Source organism: Chelonia mydas, chromosome 5, assembly GCF_015237465.2.
Source record: "Chelonia mydas isolate rCheMyd1 chromosome 5, rCheMyd1.pri.v2, whole genome shotgun sequence".
NCBI lineage: Eukaryota > Metazoa > Chordata > Testudines > Cheloniidae > Chelonia > Chelonia mydas.
This window is the reverse complement of record NC_051245.2, coordinates 76493598-76514031: the sequence shown is the minus strand read 5'-3', so window position 1 is coordinate 76514031 and position 20434 is coordinate 76493598. Positions and strand designations below refer to the sequence as shown.

Sequence of the window (20434 nt, the reverse complement as noted above, 5' to 3'; positions counted from 1 at the left end):
TCATATAGTGACTACTTTATTTTACTACTGACTTGAGCTGGTTTCTAAGAAGCAGTGACCATATCGTTGCTAATCCACTGAACCATCCAGCCCCAGATATTCTGTTATCAACACATGGCAGAGGGGCATGTACATTGGCCAAACCGGACAGTCTCTACGCAAAAGAATAAATGGACACAAATCTGACATCAGGAATCAGAACATTCAAAAACCGGTAGGAGAACATTTCAACCTCTCTGGCCACTCAGTAAAAGATTTAAGGGTGGCAATTTTGCAATAGAAAAGCTTAAAAACAGGCTCCAACAAGAAACTGCTGAGCTTGAATTAATATGCAAACTAGATACCATTAACTTGGGTTTGAATAGAAACTGGGAGTGGCTGGGTCATTACACATATTGAATCTATTTCCCTATGTTAAGTATCCACACACCTTCTTGTCAACTGTCTAAGGGCCATCTTGATTATCACTGCAAAAGTTTTTCTTCTGCTGATAAGAGCTCATCTTAATTAATTAGCCTCTTACAGTTTGTATGGAAACTTCCACCTTCTCTGTTTGTGTATATAGATATATCTTGCTATATGTTCCATTCTATATCTTGCTATATGTTCCATTCTATGCATCTGATGAAGTGGGCTGTAGCCCACAAAAGTTTGTGCTCTAATAAATGTGTTAGTCTCTAAGGTGCCACAAGTACTCCTGTTGCGGATACAGACTAACACGGCTGCTACTCTGAAACTTTAATACTTCTGTATATCATGATAAACTTCTGTGATAATGTAGATGATTCATAATTCTAAAGCAGTGGCATTTCACATTTACCTTTCATTTTCTTTGTTTGAGTTGTATTCCATCCCTAGAATAGGAATAGTCAGGAAAAAGATTGAACTATTTTATATTTGAACCATGTCTTATCACAGATTGTAGAGAGCACTCCTTCCTGGCCACCCACTAGGACTTCTCTGAGGAGAATCCAGACCTCTACTGCTATGGATCCCTGGGGTGTTTCAAGCTCCTGGAGCCTGAACACAGTCCAGCACTGCCCCAATCTTGAGGTTCTTATGCACATTCTCAAGGTTCAGACCTTCTGTCTGAGTGTTGGAATCTGCTGTCCAAGCGCCAAGCCCCTTTGCATTCAGCACTGGCCCCAGACTTCCTAGTACTTAAACACAACCCCTCCCAGGACTCCACCCCAACAGATGTGAAGCTTCTGGCTTACAGTTTAACTCTGTCAGGGCATGCAGTAGTTGTGAAGCTGTCAACACACGCACCCATTGCCTCATCTTACGTCTTTATGCTCTTTTTACTTAGCAGATAAAGCACAGGAGAGTACAGCTCAGACAAAACAATAAAAAAATTTTAAACACAGTGTCCCTCACTAGCACACTATTTTCTTGGGAGTCTTTGGGGGATCCATCTGTGTTCTGTCAGGCAAGCAGACTGGCAAGGGCCTCCTACCCTGCCCCCGCCCCTCCCCCCCCCCTTGCCTATGCTGACCCAGCACCAGCCTTCCTCATCTTAATCTGGTGCAAAAAGGCTTTCTCTCCAGTTTCACCAGGAGAGTCCCTTTATGGGTTGCTGATGGTGTTTATCTGCTTCTTTTAATTCTCCAGGCAACTTTCCATTTCTCTCAAACACCACCCACATCCCCCTTTTCAGACAAGAGGAGGACATATCTCTCTCAGCTAGAGCTAACCCATTGTTCCAAGATGTTTTATGTTGAATAGATGATTGGGTGCACATTACACAACTTTGCTAACCCATGGTGGAATCACATACGTAGGCTTTCCATGACCCAATAATTATGATACAATTTTACGAAATCATCCACAATTCAGAAATGATAAACTCAGCCATTCTGTTTGTATCACAGCTTGTCAGATAAGATGAGAATTGAAGAATTTATATTGAAACATGGACAGATTTTCCATTATCGCTTAATAAAACTCCAAACTCTGTATTGGCCACAATAATTAACTTGATTCTTAATTTGAGACATTGAGACAGTGCATTCCTGAAAATTAGCCAAGTTGGCTTTAATGCAGGTAAAACAGATTGCTTAGTGCATGTAAAAATAAATATTTTTGATATATGACCACCGGTGCCTAGTTGCCTTCATATATTTTAAATATAGCCTGAAAAAGTATAGCCTATAATTGTAATTCCCTCTTACCATGTTTTACCATTCTAATGTAATCTTCAAATGTTTGTTTAGTTGGTTTTATATCTTTATCAGTGGTAAGTTAAGCAACAAAATATCTTGCAACGTTCTAGAGCAAATTAGCCTGTATATAGAGGATAACCATGAAACCTAGGCCATCTTTGAAGATTTTCTCCCTCTGCCCCAATCAAAGGTCCAAATTCTGCCCTCTGAGAGACATATTTGCTTTAGAGCTGGCTACACCTCTAAAGGCAGGACTTGGCCCTAAGAGTTTAGCGTGCCCCTTAAACTGGAATGCTAACAATTAGAGCTGCTTATAGAAAAACTAATGCGTTTTTCACCGCTTTGAGGCTCTTTAAAAAAGTTTACATTAGCTGTCTTGGGGCTAAGACTAATCTAGTTCCTTTTTGTATAGACTGCTAGACAATAAAAATAAGGCTATATTTTAAACAAGAAAATGTTCATGTGCCATAATATTTACATTAAATTACATAACAGCTTTAGATGATGTTGTATGTTATACTGCATAAGCACTTTTCTTAAACGGACACTGTGTATATATAATGTTTCAATGATTGTTACCACCAGTATAGTATTTCAGCAGATATGATTTTAATCACCATCAGGTTGAACTTGAAAGAAAGTTGGAATCAGCTACCAAATCAAAGTTGCACTACAAGCAACAGTGGGCCAGGGCTTTGAAAGAACTTGCAAGACTAAAACAGGTATGTAAATAGGATAGAGCACATGCACAATAAGGATGTAATAGTCTTTTTCTTTGTGTTCCTATGATCAAGTCTGTTAATATTATGGGCTAGTCATGCCTTCTATTGTTGCTATTGATTTCTATTATAACTGCCAGTATACATTTAAAATGGTCAAAACTTTCCTAAACAGTCAGCTTTGGACTGGAATTTTTTGCAACTGGGCTTTGTCTGATAGTGACTTTTGGCAAAATCTCTATTTTTTAGTTTGGAAAAATGGAAAAATATCTGTTTCCCAAAGTTAAAAAAAATTCTGACTACACTTATTTTTAAAATAACAAGGTTAAAGAACAACTGGCTAAAGCTTGAAACTTAAACTTGGACATAATTCTCATTGTAGACCAGGGCCTTTCCTTGGCTTGGAACTGGGGTGATTTAAAAAAAGGTCACTTCTGGGGATGCTCAGTAAGCATCTGCTAGAAAAAGTCAAAATAAGTTACAGTGGTTTATCTTGGCCATGGTGCACATCCTGTTGTTTTATATTTTACGCCAGAAACTTCAATATTTAACATTTAACCATATTCAACACTGAACCAGAAAAACAAGAATGAAAAATGCTGTGCATGAACAATGCCGGTGAGTTAAAGTCGCTGTTAGAATCTAAACTGGCATTTCTTCTCTTTTACACCCTAACTTTAATTGTGCAACCTTAACGTTGCATTCAGGACTACTTGAAGAAAATCTAGTATGTCCTATGCAAAGTCATTCAATAGTGAGAAATAGGGAGAAACAGAGCATTCATTCTGAACCTGCGCCATCACCACTAGCTGCAAAATCAAAAGAATTACTCAGAAAACTTCTCTGCTGCCCAACCTCTTATGGAATTTGCCCCAAATTCCTTTACAATGTCAAATGGAAGGGTAGAGGTATAAATCATGTGTCCAGAAGTACCATGTCATTGGGAAGTAGACTTTTGTAATCGTGGATGGAGATTTCCTGCTAAACAGGAAGTGGCTACCTACAACGTACCTTAGCTAGAATTCTGTTTCAGTTGAATATCTTATTTTCCAGGTGTCTCAGGTTATGATGGCATAGCACTATCAGTATAAAGTTTGTACAGCATATCCTGTAGCACTGGAACATGAGCAATAAACACATTTGCATTTTAATCTGTTCCTTGTGGGGCTGAGACGCCCGGGTGTCTGAGGATCCACTGTAGATTCATGTTTGGCAGTATTAACTGAGTTAAACCTGTTGCATTAGTCTCTGGTTTTAGTGTCTTAATTTTCTGTGTTTTCCAAGAGAAAAGTGACTGAGGGTAAAAATTGCTTGTATGTTTAAATACTTTTTAAAAAACTTTAATCTTACAAAGTCTACATCCTGACTGTGATTTCTTGAGGAAAGGGTACGGGTAAGTGCCCATCTTTGCTGCTGTTGGTTAAGAGACAAGTTTGTTTTTGTTTGTGTTTTGTTTTTTGCAAAACTGACTTAACAGGCATCAGTATGTCAGTTTACACTATGATAGCTATATGGTCATAAAGTATACTTAGGCCTACATTTTTAAAGGTATCTAGGAATCTAAATTTCATTTGCAAAAGGGATTTAGGCACTTCAGAGCCAAAAATGCCACTGTCAACAGTATTTTGGCTGCTAAATGACTAAATCGCTTTTGCAGAATGAAATTAATGCTCCTAAATCAGTTAGGTATTTCAGTGCAGTGTACTGCAACACCTATATACCTTTAAAAATCTGGGCCTTAGCTTTTAAAAAATGATAGAATTTGTAGAATATTGCGGAATACAGCAAACTTATAGAGATCTGGAAATCACAGGTTACACAATTTTTTCCTGTCTCTGAATTTTCCCATCTGTGATGCCAATAAAGGATTTTTGGTTGGTTGTTTTTGTGGATTTTTCTGTGTGTATGTCAGTGAGGCATTTAAAATCTCTCTGAGGCCAGCATGTAGCAGCAGTTCCTTCATCCTCAGTGTAGCGAGGCAATGACTCACCAGTGTGGAGCCTCCTGCTGGTCATCTCGGGAATTAGCTCTTTCCAGCCTTTGGAGCGCCCTCTGTAGGCCGGTGTCTTGCCTGCCGCTGGACCTGTGACCCTCCTGGACCCCGGTGCCCATTTTCCTCAGGGTTCTGCCCCCAGCAGTAACCCACTTACTCTGGGTCTCCCGTCCCATGGGAACCCCCAGCCCTCTAAACCCACCTTGCCTCAGTGGCTATGGCCAATCATCATCTAGACCCCGCTCACTGGGAAAGACTGCAGTGTAATAGCCACTCATCATTGGCAAGGGGTTAGGACCAGCTGCCTCTGCCTATTCCCAGGCTGCGCCTCTGCAGCCCTCGTACTTTTGATAGGCCTTCAGCCTGGGGAGTTATCAGGCTGGAGCTCCCCAGCTCCTCTTGCCTTTCTCCAGCACTACTCTACCTCAGGTACCCTTCTCTCCCAGGCAGCCAGGTCCTTCTCTCTCCAGAGCTACAGAGAGACTCTTGGCTTACAGCCCTTTTATAAGGGCCAGCTGGGTCCTGACTGAGCTGGCCACACCTGTGGTCAGCTACTCCCTCAGCTGCTTTCACTCCTTTTTCCAGCCATAGCCCTCTTCAGGGCTGCTTTCAGTTGGCTCCCCAGGGCAGCCGTCTCCCAGGGCTGTTTTAACCCCTTCACAGCCAGAGTAGGGTGACCACCCCACAACACTCAGTAATGTATATACATGCCAGTATATTATTTTTTCCTTTACCTACTGCCTTCTATAAATATGGTATGGTTTGTGCTTGCAATTATTTAAGATTCCGTAAGCACTTCCGTTCGGTACGGTCAAACACACTAGAGAAAGCAAGAATTTTACCAATCCCTAGATCGAAACAAAGCCTAACACATTTAAAGATTGAGGGTTCAGACAAGGGTATTCATGTTTTCATACTCCATCTTCACCCCTGTTTCCCATCCTTTTTTTGCTCTATGGAAGGGCTACTTTTCAAGGAGAGGCGCTTCTAATTCACTCCAGCATTCGGGTAAGTGAGCACCTCAGCTCCCTGAATCCAAATCTGATTCAGCAGGACCCAATAACTCTTTGGATTATGTTCCTCTGCTTTTCCATTTCAAGGTTTTAAAGTGTGTGCTCCAGGTTGCAGCATAAAAACTGCCTTCACTGTATTTCTGTAAGATTTGCAGTGGAATGAAAGGAGCTCTAACCCAGTTATGAGGAAAAGCAAGAATGCAGGGCTAATTCACTCTTTCCTGCAAGACTAAAGATCTCTCTGGTGCATTTCTGGTGCATAAAGGGGTAACTTAGCAGGATCTAGCGGAGACATTACTGAAGAATAGGCCAACCAGTTGCTCTTAGAAAATTACATCTGTGGATTGAAAAGGAAAGTCTATGGGACTGGGGAGGAGGAGCGAGCTATCTGGATATGTGCTCAAAAGGAGACCCTGTTTCTGGATAAGCAGGATGCTGCTGCTTCTCTACCTCTCCTTTCTTTCCCCCATGAAGAAAAAACACAATCTAATGGATAATTGAAGCTTCAGGGAAAATCACATGGTCTTGTTGGGAGGAGAGGAGAAGTTTGTGTGCTAATCAAGGAGAGATATGGAGCCTAAGGCAGGGTCATCATCAAAATCTTTGGATAAGCAGTGCCGAAATATGAACTCAATGAATTTGAGAGCCCAAATTCTCAATGCTCTTTATTTATAACTTACAGATAAATCAAATAAATTAGCACCAGGTATATTTGATGATCACTAGAAAATCAAAGGTTCAGTTTTATGTGCTATCCTCAGATTGTTCCTTTTCATCTAATTATTGTAGGTGTCAGAAATTGGCCCATAATATTTCTGAAATACTTATGCACAAAAGGGTGATCGTTCGCCTCTCTAATCTTTTCACACCAGAAACTGGATTTTCCCAAAGGAAGCACCAAAATGTCCTGCCTTTTTGTTTGTTTGTTTTCCCTTAAAGGCTTTTTAGATTCCTGTTAGATGCATTTCACCTTAAGTTCCCTGGTTCAAGTCATGCCAGATGGGTAGTGACAAAAACCATCACTAGCTGATAAGTTTGGTAACTTTAAAGTAATAGTTCCAGTCCAGGACCAACAGAAACCCTTGTTAGACATCTGAACCATTTAAATGAGGGGACAGCAAGACCAAATTATACTCCCCTAAAACTTTATCCCTGAAAGTAGTCCACTTAAAATTAGATGGAGGCTTTTTTGTGGGAAATAATATGGTAAGGCTTATGCTACTATTGTTAATGCTGTACTTAGTCAATCTGGCACTTTAAATTCAGTTAAAAATTAAAAAAGCAAAACTGATCAGGAACCCATGTACTGTGTCTGAATATAAATTTGGAAATTTAGTTGCTTCAGGAATTCCACATCAGCTTTAGTTCAGATGATTTCTGCAATTGCAATAGTTCATCCAATTTCTTGTTTAAATTGGATTAGTACCATATTAATTTTGTGTTGCCTTGGGTGAATAGCCACAGGGTTGTAATCTGTGCCAGTAATTTGTCACACCAAAGCCCTCTGGAGGACTATACAAAACATTTGTGTAGTGAGGATTAGACGTTGAAAGCCATATCTTAGATTGTTAATAAATGTTAATGACAAAACCCAGCTGGTAAGTCTTGGAAATGAGATCTAATGCTTTGTGCCCATTGCCAAAGAACTGTTTAAACAGAGCTTTCCATTACTCAAAGGTGACCTAGTACAGTCGATTATGCTTCTTTATTTCATAAATTAACTAGCTGAGTATTTAGCAAAATGTTCTGATTTTCTGATTTTAAAAGTCAATGTTTCCTTAATTATAGCATTTTCTTTTTCTTTTTTCACATAGTCATGTTAGAACACTGCTGTGATGGCTTTATATTCTGTAGAAAATGAAGTTTGTGAATCGTAACTTTGAAAATTTTGTGTGAACATTAAAAGGAAGAAATTGTTAATTTCTCTCTATCTGGAATTTTTGGATAATAAAACATAATACCAGTTATAACTAGAGAAAGACCTGAAGCACACCCTGACGTTTGTGACATAGGTTCATCTCTAAGTGTGAAAACTACAAAATTATACATTTTAATGGATTTGATCATGGTGTGTAAAGTTTATAAAAAATAAGTCTGAAAATCCACAGACTCTATCACAAGGACACCCAGATCTTTCTCCCTCATGCCCATTTCCTTTTTTCCTTGAAGGTATGTACTTGTAACTTTTTATTTGTACTGTTTAACAAAATGTTTTACTCTCAAATAAGACCAAAAATTCAAAAATGTGCACATTTGCATTTTTTTCTCTATAACTCAAAGTTTTAAAATCTTGGCCTTTAAAATTTACCAACTAAGACCCAGATCCTGCAAAGATCTAGGCATGTGTAATTTTACTCATGGAAGTAGAGCCATTAAGGTCAGTGGAACTATTCATGTGCTGAGTTACACGCATGCTTAAGACTTTGCAGGCTCGAGATGTAAAATTTAACAAATGTTTGAGTGATGCAAGAAATCACTTTTTAAAAATAATGCAACATATTACCATTGCAGCTGCAACTAACAACAGTGTTATGTCAGTTTTGAAGGCTGATAATCTCCCTTTTCTGATCTGGAAAATTAACAAAAACAATGTTTATGTTAGAATTATGTACATTTTGTGATAAGAGGTTTTATTGTACGATGTAAGTCTCTTACCATATTTGTACTCTATGGATTTGTTCAAAGCAGAACTGATGGATTTGTTTAAAACAACACAGACCTTATTGGCTGACATCGACTCTATCTTGTCCAGCCTCCTGCTTATCCGCTCAGAGTAATTAATTTGATTAATTTATAAGTAGTTTAGCCAAAGATGGGAAGTAAATCTTTGTTTTAAAAAAAAAAAAAAAAAACAGTTGGAGGTCCAAGTCTTGGTTAAAAACTGTGTCTTGAAACCATCCAGGCTCTCCTACTGACTTGTCAGCTCTGGGTTATTTTCAGAAAACTTTACTTGAGTTCCTTAGCTTCAATCGTAATTTTTTTTCCCACAGACTTGCATGGTATGTGTGAGTGGGAGAGTGAATAGTGGCTGCTATTTAGCCATTGTTTAGTCTAGTGTATGTATGTTTACATCTCCCCTTTGGATTTATAGGCAGCTATGGCAAAATAAAGATTGTACTCTTTTGATTGAAGAGCCTCTTAACTAGAGCACCTGGCGGCATGAAGGGAGTCTTTTACAATCTGATTATTTTTCTTTATTACTGATTATTTAATTAATGTTTAAATTACTGTAGTACCAAAGGCCCAAAATCATTATTTAGAGCCCCATTGTGAAAGGTACTGTGCAAATATTAAGAAGATATCATTCCTGCCCCAAAGAGCTTGCAATCTCAAGACACACAAAGAAATGAAGGATGCCGGGGGAAGAATATACTAGGCATAAATAATCACAGACAGTTGGCACACCTCTTGTTAACTATACATATTTGGGGGGGTGGGAGGTTTCTTGGTGGTGATATGGGGTCATTGGTGGGGTAAGGAGGAATACCAAGAGTGCAGAGTTTAACCTGAGAATAGGAACATGAAAAAGGAATAAATAAATATTGAGGGAGAGGAAGGAAAAATGAAGGGAAGGACAGAGAACAGCATGAAAGGCAGGGAGAGTGAGACTGTCAATGTGAAGAGAGTGACAGAACGGTGCTGGACCAGATAACCAGTGAACATAAAAAAGTAGTTTGCTGACATCATGGGCATCTGGGTTTTTTGAGGTTACCGTATCACACTGTTGCACTGGGGACTGTTGATATTTGGTGGCCTGGCATACCTGACCAGGAGTACCTTCAGTTCAGAGGCACTATCAGCCTTTGTCTCCTACCACACTACTGCTCCTCTGGCTTTTCTGCAGTTCCTGCAGCAGCTGTAGCTCTCTGCTCTGAGGAGCAGATATTCATCTGAGGAAATATGTTTCAGGAATGTTTCACATTTTTTCCAACCATTTAGTGAAACCAGTTAGACTGCTCCAGTGCTCAGTAACAATCTTCAGATTTTAAACTTCAAAATTTGATTATGTAATATAAAAATTACCCATCCAGGCAAAGTATCTGTCTAAAGCATACATCTTGCCACATGAGGAGAGCAACAGCTCAGTAAGCAATGAGTGCAGTTTCAGACCTGAAAATACTCTTCCGTTTGTCCTTAGGTTAGGAGTATTACAAATGAAATGCTCAGATCAAATACATTTTTTAAATGTATTTACCATGCTTTTTCAATTAAGATAAATTGGTAGAGAACATAGGTGCTGGAACTATGGGTGCTGGGGGTGCTTCCGTACCCCCTGGCTTCAGATTTCCATTATATACAGAGTTTACAGTGGCTTTCAGCACCCCCACTATATAAATTGTTCAGCAGCCCTGGTAGAGGATATTTAATATTTGGATTAATCTTTGCAGTAGTGTGTTACCTCAAAGTATCAGTGGCAGTATACATTTTTGCAGCGGCAGTTCAAGTGTCATGATTTCAGCAATGTAAAATTGAGACCTTTTTTCCTATTTCATATTAGTATGTAGAAGATTTATACTGAAAATATTTAACATTATAGAAACTGCAAAAATTTAACTTTGATATTGTTTTGTCAATTAAGTGTGAATAGTACATAATATAGATACTGTAAATGAAGGTGAGAATGCTGAATCATTTAAATATCTTCCGGTTTCAGAAGATGTTTTTCACTAAACTCCATTAAAATTGAGCCTACACAATAGACTACTTTTCGCACCAATGATTAGGGAGCTTGTTGCATAATGTGGTATTGGAAAGTGTGATTTGGAAGAAGTGGTTTTGATATCTGAAAGAGCCTTTGATAAAGGGCAGCAATTTTCATTACCAAATATGGATAAAGAATCTTTCCTTCACCCTCCCCCCCCCAAAATCTGAGTTTTACAAAGGATCCATTCTTTTTGTGACCTCTGATCTGATCTAATACTAAGTCTTAGCTTTGAATTGCATCATACATAGTATGATTTTCACATACTGTATACTAATTTTCCTATCCATATCAAACAAATAATCTATGTTCTTTGACATCTTTTTCCTTTATTGAAGGATTATATGGGGAGCTACTTTGTTTGTTCAGAATGTTACATAAATCACGTTTGTTTATGAATGTTTTTTGGGGGGGAGGGATAGCTCAGGGGTTTGAGCACTGGCCTGATAAACCCAGGGTTGTGAGTTCAATCCTTGAGGGGGCCATTTAGGGATCTGGGGCAAAAATAAGGGACGGTACTTGGTCCTGCTGTGAAGGCAGGGGACTGGACTCAATGACCTTTCAAGGTCCCTTCCAGTTCTATGAGATAGGTATATCTCCATATAATAATGTTCAGCATACAGATTATGACAGACTGTAAAGGATTAAAAATAGCTATGTTGGGTAAATAATATTATGTAGTTTAGAATGTGGGTTTGCATTTTAAACTACATAATTATATTATGCACCATAAATTGTCATTGTAGTCTATGGGATCACTTCCCATATACTTTTATGTATATTTTTAGGGGAAGATTGGTCTTAGATATTTGTGATAAAGTAGTATTGAAAAAGGAGAAAAGGACAATGCTAAATATGTAAGTACATCTTCCAGTCACATATCTAGTCAGGTAATTCACATTATTGTTTTGTTTGACCCTCTTAAGGTATAAAGGTGCTTATTTTTTATGGTTTTTATGATAAGTATCTAATATAAACCCACAAAAGTAATGAAATACAGAATGACTTTGCAGTAAATATACCAGACTTGGTCTTCTACTGTGCGGAACGATTGTATTGCAATAAGTTTAGTTAAGATTTGCTTATCTGATTAGATCAGAAATGTGTTACACAGAAATTATACTGTACCCAATTTACTAATCTTGACATTGCTGCGAAGTACTGTCCACAGCTGTCATTGGAGAAAAGATTCTTGGAGACCAATTCTCAGTTTATATGGACAGGAGGCACTTCAGCACACTCAAACTAAACTCTCTCCAGAGCCACATTGTAGCAGCTCACTCTCTCAGTTCTCTGCCCAATCAGAGAAAATTGCTTTGTACAATCACCACATGTGTATCAGCCCTGCTTCCACTTCCAGTGAAGCTTTGCTTCAGCCTGCTTGCAAGGCTGGAAGGCCTGATGCAACCTGTTCTGCCAGTATGAAATGACCAATGCAGGACAAAGATAGTGTCATGTAGGCCTTATTTCTCCACAAGGTCTCCCTCACAGTGGCCTCCACAGACCCCATTTGTGACTGCTGTTCTGTTTGTCCCTCATTTGTGGCCCTTATAAACTGGCAGTAATGATTTTCTGTATCAAGAAACTTCTAGACATGGGGGCTGCTAGCGCATTCCAGCATAAAAGAGGACCTCCAGACTTTATTTTGACTAAAAAAGAATCTAGAGGTTTCTAGCCTGTCCCTAGTTTGTCTCCACCCAGCCAAAGATGTCTCTGGTTCATCAACATCAAAAATGTGTACTTTCACTTTCTAGGTCACTTGAGTTTTCTTTGTTTGCTGTCAAAATGATACTGCTAGCATGTTGTCTTGCCTTTTATCCTGTCTTTGTCCCCAAGACACTGAAACTCCTGGTCATTGTATTCGCCAGCCTTAAATGGTAAGGTATCAGTGTATTGCATTATTTAGATAATCTCTGTATAATGTTTCTTCTTTTCAGGGTGCTTCCTAGGGCCCCAACATGATTCTTTCAATTCTCTAAAACCGTAGCTTTATGCCCGAACCTCAGCAAAAGCTCATACTTGCCTTTTGAGGAGCCTGGACCACCTAAATGCCAGATCTTGTTCTCTCCTCAAGCAGGTGATTCTCCTCGGTGACACATTCCACAAACTGAAGGACACAATCAGAATACTTCTGTTCACTCCATTCACAGCCATCTGATGCTTTCTTCACCGTCCGTGCCTCATGATATTCTGTGGTAATACAGATAATATTGTGCATGGACAGGCTTCACTCCTAACCCTTTCAGACCTTTTTGCTCTTGTAAGGGGACTACCAAGAAGAGACCTTAACTCTATATACCACCTTTCCAGCTTGTTTGTTTACTGAGATGGTGGACTTTTCCCAATAATCTACTTCAAGTGAAGTCTCCCCCAGAATCATGCACAATCTGAATCTTGAGAGAAACAAGTTTGAGGAGCTGGAGTACCCACCTGAGTTCCTTTTATGTGACAGGAGCAGCAGTAAAGAAGGAGGTTAGTTGAAGCATCAGATAGCTGGACCTGAGGACCATAGGATATTTCTTATAGAAATTTACTCCTTCCCCAGAATCCATAACAATCCTTTGGAACAGAACAACGGGGCAACTTGTATTGCGATACAGGTTGAAAGAGAAGAGAGGCCCTTAGAGCTCTTTTCTTCTTCAGAGATGTTCAGAATTCTGATCTGGGCTGAAAGAACATCATAATGTCATCCTCCTGTATACAAGAAACTTTCAACATCTGGGCTAGTTCTCAAGCCAAAGGAATAGGATTTAAACCAACAGGTTCTCTCCAGGATCTTGGCCTTCGAGGAGACCCCAAAGGTAGACACAGCTGTACCCTACAGTCTCAAAAATAGTCCTGTTGTTCCCAGACACTGAGTAAAGATAGTTTGGCAGCTCAAATCTTCTCACTGCCATGGTCAAGTGAGGTTCTTCTATACCTCTTTTATCATTGTTAAGGTAGTGTCAACAGGAAAATCAGGTGGTTGGGCATTCCTGTTTCAAGGAGTTGTCTATCAAACCTCTTCAGATTTCCTGTTGTTGAGGGTCTTCTGAAAGACTACCTGGTCAGCTATTTGAACTCCTCTAGACTCTAGAGACTGAGAGGCTGAAACTTCTGGATTTATTCTATTCAGATGGTGGATAATCTCCTGAAATCCAATCAAAACTGTACAACCAAGGTTTAACGCTGTCTTTGTATGCAGCCTTATTTCCTCCTTTGAGTATTAATCTTAACACTGCCTTAATTGGAGACTGATTTTATTTTCTCTTTATCTCTCCTTTTCACAAAAGCTAAGCTGCTTGCAGGTTCAAGTGGGAGCACCAGGAGTTTGAGGATATATGGAGAAACACTGGATCCTCCTCTCTGTATTTCTAAACTTCTGTGCAATCAAGATGATCAGACTGGCCTTTTGCCTTCTTACGTAGATGCAAATTTAATCTGGTCTTGCTGACTTTGTACCAGTCTCCATTTGAGGCCATGATGATATGCTCATTGTTTGTTCTTACCACTGAAGTAACTTTTTCTTATGCATTTACCTCTTCCTGCAGATTAAATGAGTTTGGAGCGTTAACCATTAAGGAGAACCTTTCCTACAGTTCTTCTGGACAAAAGTAGGATTTTGAACAACTCTGGAAGTTTTGTCCCAACTGAACTGAGCCTTTCACATTAATTAGGACGTTACTCTTCCTCCTTTTTGCCTATTCTGTCCTACTGAAGTTTGCCTTTATTATGTGGATGTTGAGACTTATAAGTACTGTACCCTTCTACAGATCGTGTGCTCTGTTTCATAGTGTGATATTTTAAAAAAGGCCATAGGCTGATGTCTTTGCCCCATTGAATTTAATAAATGCCCCATTGACTTCAGTAGGGGCAGGATTTTTCACCGTGTCCAAAGCCCATATAGCAAAATAGACTTACTGTCCTTTGCTCCAGTCTGCAAGTCAATAGGGAAACTACTTCTGCTTTAGTAAGCACACATTCATCTAGCCTGTAAGTCAGCGGCTGGCTCATGGGAAGAAAGCCATAGCCCTTTCATGAGGAAATTTGCGGTAGCTGCTTCCTTCATTTACTAATCATTACAAAATCTGTTCTTTCCTTGTTGGACACTCTCTTCAGTGGCTGGCTCCTACAGGTTCCTGTCCTTTCCTAATTCTTTTCTTTTCTGTTTGCTAGTGGTGCCAGGACTGGTGAATTACATATACGGCACAAATAGATTTTATTAATGAAGTCAGACAGTGGAGAGTAAAACGGATGCAAAAAAACGTAAAATGTTAAAGTTGCAAAGTCAAGCAAGCACAAGTTAAGATATTCCAGAATTAAGGGGGACCATGCAGTATGACATGTAGTATTTAATGACCTGATCATATGCTGTTTTTTCCTACAGGACCCCTGCCTCTTTCAGTGCACGGGATGGACTGTGTGCAGTGAATGAAGCAGGGTTATGTAGAGCATTAGTCAGAAGACAACAGGAAAAGAAAGGATAGTCCTTGTTAAGGCAATTGAATATCACCAAGAAGAACTGGGTTTTGTCCCTGGTTCTGCTATAAAATGTAATCTTTGATGCTCGGCAAGTCACTATGTTTTACATTATGGGAATTTGAAAAATGCATTTAGGAATTGAACCAAGTTTTTAAAAACTGTGTATAGGTTTAATTTTTGTTCTGTTTTGGACGCTCTGGGCTTTTATTCAGAGTTTGAAAATTGAATAAATGTAAGAAGAAATCTAGATCTATTTTTAGATTTTCACGCCCGACTTTCTAAGCGCTTGTCTGCATGCACCTTTAATTTGCGGCAAACTGGCATATGAATCTATCCCAAACTAGCCTCCAGCACCTTAACTGTCCAGTTCATTCATGTGGTTTGATCTACCCACTTTGAAATGGAAGTAGATTAAAGCACACTATCTGTTTGTGCATCAACAGGGTCCATAATGACAGTGTATGACGGGCTATTGTGGGGTAGATTCACATCCCAGCTTGCAGCGAACTAAACGTTCGTGTAGACATGCCCTAAGACTGGACACCAGTTTAGAAAGTAGATCTTTTCACACTATAAAATTACCTCTGCCAAACAAAACTTTGTGGTGCTATGAATAGCAGGGCTAGTAGGGAGAGAGAGTCGCATACAGCTACTTAGAGTTTTCAAATTTTACTTCTCACTGTATTGAATTTTTGTGCTTATAATTATCTTTCTAGGTATTTATATAGCCCCTGTCATTGTAGTTACTTGAGCAGTATTCAAGACTGTAGTCTGTGTTTTTCAGTTTAAGCAAAAACTTCAGACCCATGCACATCAGCTCTAAAATATACCCCTTGGATATTCTACTATTTGAGCTAGTACTTTTGGCCTCCGATTTGGTTGCAGTCTGTTCCAGACAAATGGTTAGTGTGATCTTCACTGAGGCAGTCTTTTGCCTCAATCTTATTTCATTTGTGGCTGACATCAGAATTAATCTCATATATACACTAAATATTTTGTATTGACTCATTGTGCTACTTAGTTACTGTTTCTATATTATTACTTGTGGATTCTGAAACACTGTAAGCTTTGTTACAATTAGCACTTTTAATCAGTAATATTTAATGTCAAATTATTTTTTTCCCCTTAGCGTGAGCAAGAGAATGCTATGGCCCGCCTTAAAAAGCAGCAACAAGAGCTGGAGCACATGAGACTGCGCTATTTGGCGGCAGAAGAGAAAGAAGTGGGGAAAACAGAGCGAAAAGAGCTGGAGGATATCAGAAATGAACTGAACAGGTATTATAGCATTTGTAGGATTTTTCCCTCTGCCTCAAAATAGGGAAGGTTCAGTTGAATCAAATTTTAATTGGTTGTCAATCCAGTAAAAGAACACAGTTTAGTGTCCCTGAGGTAAAAAATCGCTCATTTATAAAATGTAACAGTCTTGTATTATAGAAAATCTATGCCAAAGGCCACTATCACCAGTTTTTGTCATGATTGTGCTTATACTGCAGCAAGTCTTTTTTACTCTCAACTCTAAGCAGAACTGCTTCATAAAAAGCTACACTAATGGTGATTCTTTCAACTCTCCTCTTGGCCCACATCTTTATATTTTAAGTATATCTAATGTTATCCTCCATTATTATTATGCTTCCAGTCATTTTGAAACCTGAGCTTGGTCACTTATGTGGGTTTTTAAACTGCATTATCAATGCAAAAACCTTGATGAAATTATGGTAATATGTACACAAGTGATCTAAGGTATTCTTAGATTCAAAAGGCTTCCTTTAAATTTAATCAAGCCAAGGGTTAGTTTGTGTTACTTAAAAAAAAAAAAAAATTCCTTGATTTCTGCTACTTCAGTAAGAAATTTCAGTAAAAATCCATTTAGAACGTATTTAACAAGACAGAATTTCCATGTGTCCTCTACTTGTATGATGTGCTTTTTTTACTGTCAGGCTAAAGCAACAAGAAGACAAAAAACAATCACAAGATTCCAGAGATATTTCAGTTGAGCAAGCGGGTAGTGTTCATACTAGACAATTAAATGAAAGCTTGGATGATTATCTCACTCGCCTGATAGAAGAGAGAGATACATTGTTGAGAACAGGTGTGTATAACCATGAAGACCATATAGTAAGTGAATTGGATCGCCAAATCAGAGAGGCGCTTGCAAAAAGAAGCAGCAATAAATAGTATATTTGGAAAATATTTTTGTAAATTTAAGTCAGATATCTTACGTTTTAGCATAATAGGATGTTTAATTTTACAAACTAAAGCTCTGATCCTGAAGAGGCATAGGCACATGATATATTTTACACACTTAGTAGACCTTTTGAAGTCAATGTAAGTGTTCACAGGACGTGAAGTTAGGCAGGTGTGTATGTTTATGCAGGATCAGAGCATTAGGTGTTGTTTTTTTTGACAATTTTTTATGTTCAAATATATTTATATGTAAATATACTTACATATTTTTTGTATTTTCTGTTTAAATATCTTCTACCTCTCCCCATTACCCTGGCTGGATTTATTTATAATAGCATTTTTAAAAATATCTGTTCTAAGCTTCTCTTCAGTGTTTTTCATAACTTGTTTTATGGATTTCTTTCAAAATAGGTTTTTCAATAAAATTGTATGAGTAAAATGCGACTGCAGTAATTCCCAGTGATATGAGTTTTGTAAATTCTTAGGCAAAACAAGTGCTGCACTTCTACAAATGTCATATCCTGTTACATTTGCAAATATGTTTAGTTTTTTAATTTTTAAACTATTTCTGTGACCACAGTTAAAATAATTTAATCATCAATTCTGTAGCTGACTATTCTTTTAGCAAAACACCTTTTTTAAACGTGTAACAGTTGCAGATGACACACTTTTGAAGATAAAACCGGAGGAATATTTTACCAAACTGAAACTGCACAAATTAAGTAACTCCACATCTGATCTTGTAACCATTCTTAGCATGGAAATCTCTTTGCTATCAATGGGAGTTTTGCATGCAAAGGGACTACAGGTATTAGTTGCTCATGAGGAGGTTAAGGTCCTAATTCAGAAAAACACTTAGGCATGTGCTTAAGTCCATCCTTATTCAGGAAAACACTGGTTCAATGGAATGTAAGCACATGCTTAAATGTAAGTATGTGCTTAATGCCAATACAATTACAATCAGTGCTTTTGTAAACAGAGATGCTTTCCTGAATGAAAGTCTAATAGCAGTGGTTACAAAGTTTTTTTTCAACCATCTGTGGCTTTCAGTTTTAAATTTTTGTGTGAAATTGAGATATAAAGAAGCTAAAAAAATGAAATGTTATATTTGTTAATTGCCATAAGAGAAGAGCACGAAGAATAAGGTGGTGGTTTTTTTGTTTTTGTGATTGCCAGAGTTGAGTAAGGGCCATTCTGCATTATAAGCCCTTTACTCTGTTTCAGCAGTTAAAATTCGTAGTATGGGCAGGGCTGAAAGTTTAGACTTAATCTCTTTTCCCATCAATGAAAGCTGGGGTTTTGATATATCACCTATTAGCACAAATGTTAGTGACTGATGCAAATCTCATAGTACTGAAAACAAACCCCAACAATTCAGTTTCACTTCAAACATGAATGAAGACAATTAATGCAGAAAACTTTATTTTTTTTATTTAAAATAATCACTGGACTTTTACGGTGCCCGGGCCATATAAGTGCCATATTCTTCTTTTGGAGCTTTACTTTCATGGAATACAGATTTTGTATTGGTTCTGCGTTTACTTCTGATATATTGTTGATAAAGAGGACAGTATTTCTTTATTCTACCACAGGTCAGTAATTTATTTAATGGACGGTTTGTTTAGGTCACTTTTTTGGAAGAAAACAAACTTTTTAAAACACTTACTTTGTGGGGGAAAAAGTGAACATAACGTTTTTTTCATGAGGAATGGTCATTTATCAATAAATACATTTCATAACAAAAACAAGTAATACCTAGTAAACTTGTCAGTTTAAAAAAATGTTTATTGTAATATGTTAATGGGTTTAAAGATGGTAGTTTAAAAGAAAAAAAACAGCAAAAAAAACCTCCACTGGCAATGGGAATAATGAACGCTTAGGTAACCATTATAAATCCATGGAGAATTATAGATATTTAACTATGGCTACATATTCTGTGTCACTGATATATGATTATATGCAAATATAGTCAAATGTGGGATGTTTTATTATCTAGAATGGAAGACCCATTCAGAGTTCTTTGAGTCATCTTTCTCAAAGTTTATTCCTTTGCTAGGATTATAATTTTTTCAAACACTAGAGGGGGCCTTAGACTAAAAAAAGGCAACTATCTTAAAATACTGAAGTGTGGTTTACTTTGGCTTTAAGTGAATGTAAAGATTCTCATCTTTAAAATTATAATATTTTAAATTTTGTGATTTTCATGTTTTTGTTATTTAACAAATAAAATCTGAATTTAAACAACTTCACATTTTGCAGAGGGCTGAGTGATTTTTATTTTCAAATTGTATATTTGGGGAAAACATTTTACTTCAATTTATTGTTACAAAAAAAATCTATTAGTGTGTGAGGTGCTTTGCATGTAATTGTATATTCAATCCATGAAAATGCTGGCAAGTTTAATTTGAAAACTCCTTTGTTTCTAATTCATTGGCTACTTTTACAACAAAAATAAAGGTGGCGGTGGTGCAAGATTTTTTTTTAACCATTCATTACCGTGAACATTTTTCATTTTAATCAACTAAAACATTTTTAGTAATACACAAGATAAAGACGCTTCATTTTTTTAAACCTGTTTCTAGGCATGCTACCTAGATGTTCATGTCCATTTACATTTAAAAACAGCATTGCAAGAATGGGAAACATATATTCTGTGACCCTCTAGGTAAAAGCTTTTCTGTATATTTTTGTTCGTACCTATTGACAATAGATTGTATTTGTATTTTGATCATGATTGAAAAGGATGTGGATGGAATTTTAGGCTCTCTACTTATATGCAGAGTAGGTTTAATTTTTTTCAAACATAACTTGCCCAAAGGCTTTTCTAACTAAAATAGCTGTTTATATTATATCTGGTACAAATACATTTTTCTAGAGATTTGTTATGTATTTGTGTGTGTGCACGTTGTGTTCCAGAGCTACTTTTAAATGCATTGAATTAACTCAAGATCTGGTTTTGTTCCAGCACACTAGTAATCCAGTGAGACCAAATCTCACTTTAATTCACCCCTAAAATGTTTCAGTGAGGCAGGAAAAAGAGCAACCTCCCCCCCCCCCCCATACACACACAAACACAAGATACTTGGGTTTATTTGAGTTTATCCAATAACTGAAACAGTCAGGTTCCTAAGAAATTCATATGCACCAGCTCCAGCAAACACTTACTTATGCACATGGTTAAAATCCTGATCCTATCGGAG

At 37.8% G+C, this 20434-nt stretch overlaps 1 protein-coding gene across 7 annotated transcripts in view; it reads left to right on the top strand.

Moving 5' to 3' along the window:
• The window catches only part of CEP120 (centrosomal protein 120), an 82627-nt gene extending 63144 nt beyond the window's left edge, over positions 1-19483 (top strand). For 4 of the 7 annotated variants that reach the window (XM_043547564.1, XM_043547563.1, XM_007060867.4 and 1 more), the window contains 3 exons: positions 2786-2884; positions 16180-16325; positions 16988-19483. In XM_043547564.1, the coding sequence (XP_043403499.1) occupies positions 2786-2884; positions 16180-16325; positions 16988-17225 (483 nt within the window). In that variant the 3' untranslated portion in view covers positions 17226-19483. Of the gene's footprint in view, positions 1-2785; positions 2885-7701; positions 8057-11377; positions 11447-16179; positions 16326-16987 lie in introns of those variants that run through there. The other 3 variants (XR_005225716.2, XM_037901622.2, XM_037901623.2) reach the window with 3 other exon arrangements.
• The last annotated feature ends 951 nt before the right edge of the window (positions 19484-20434 follow it).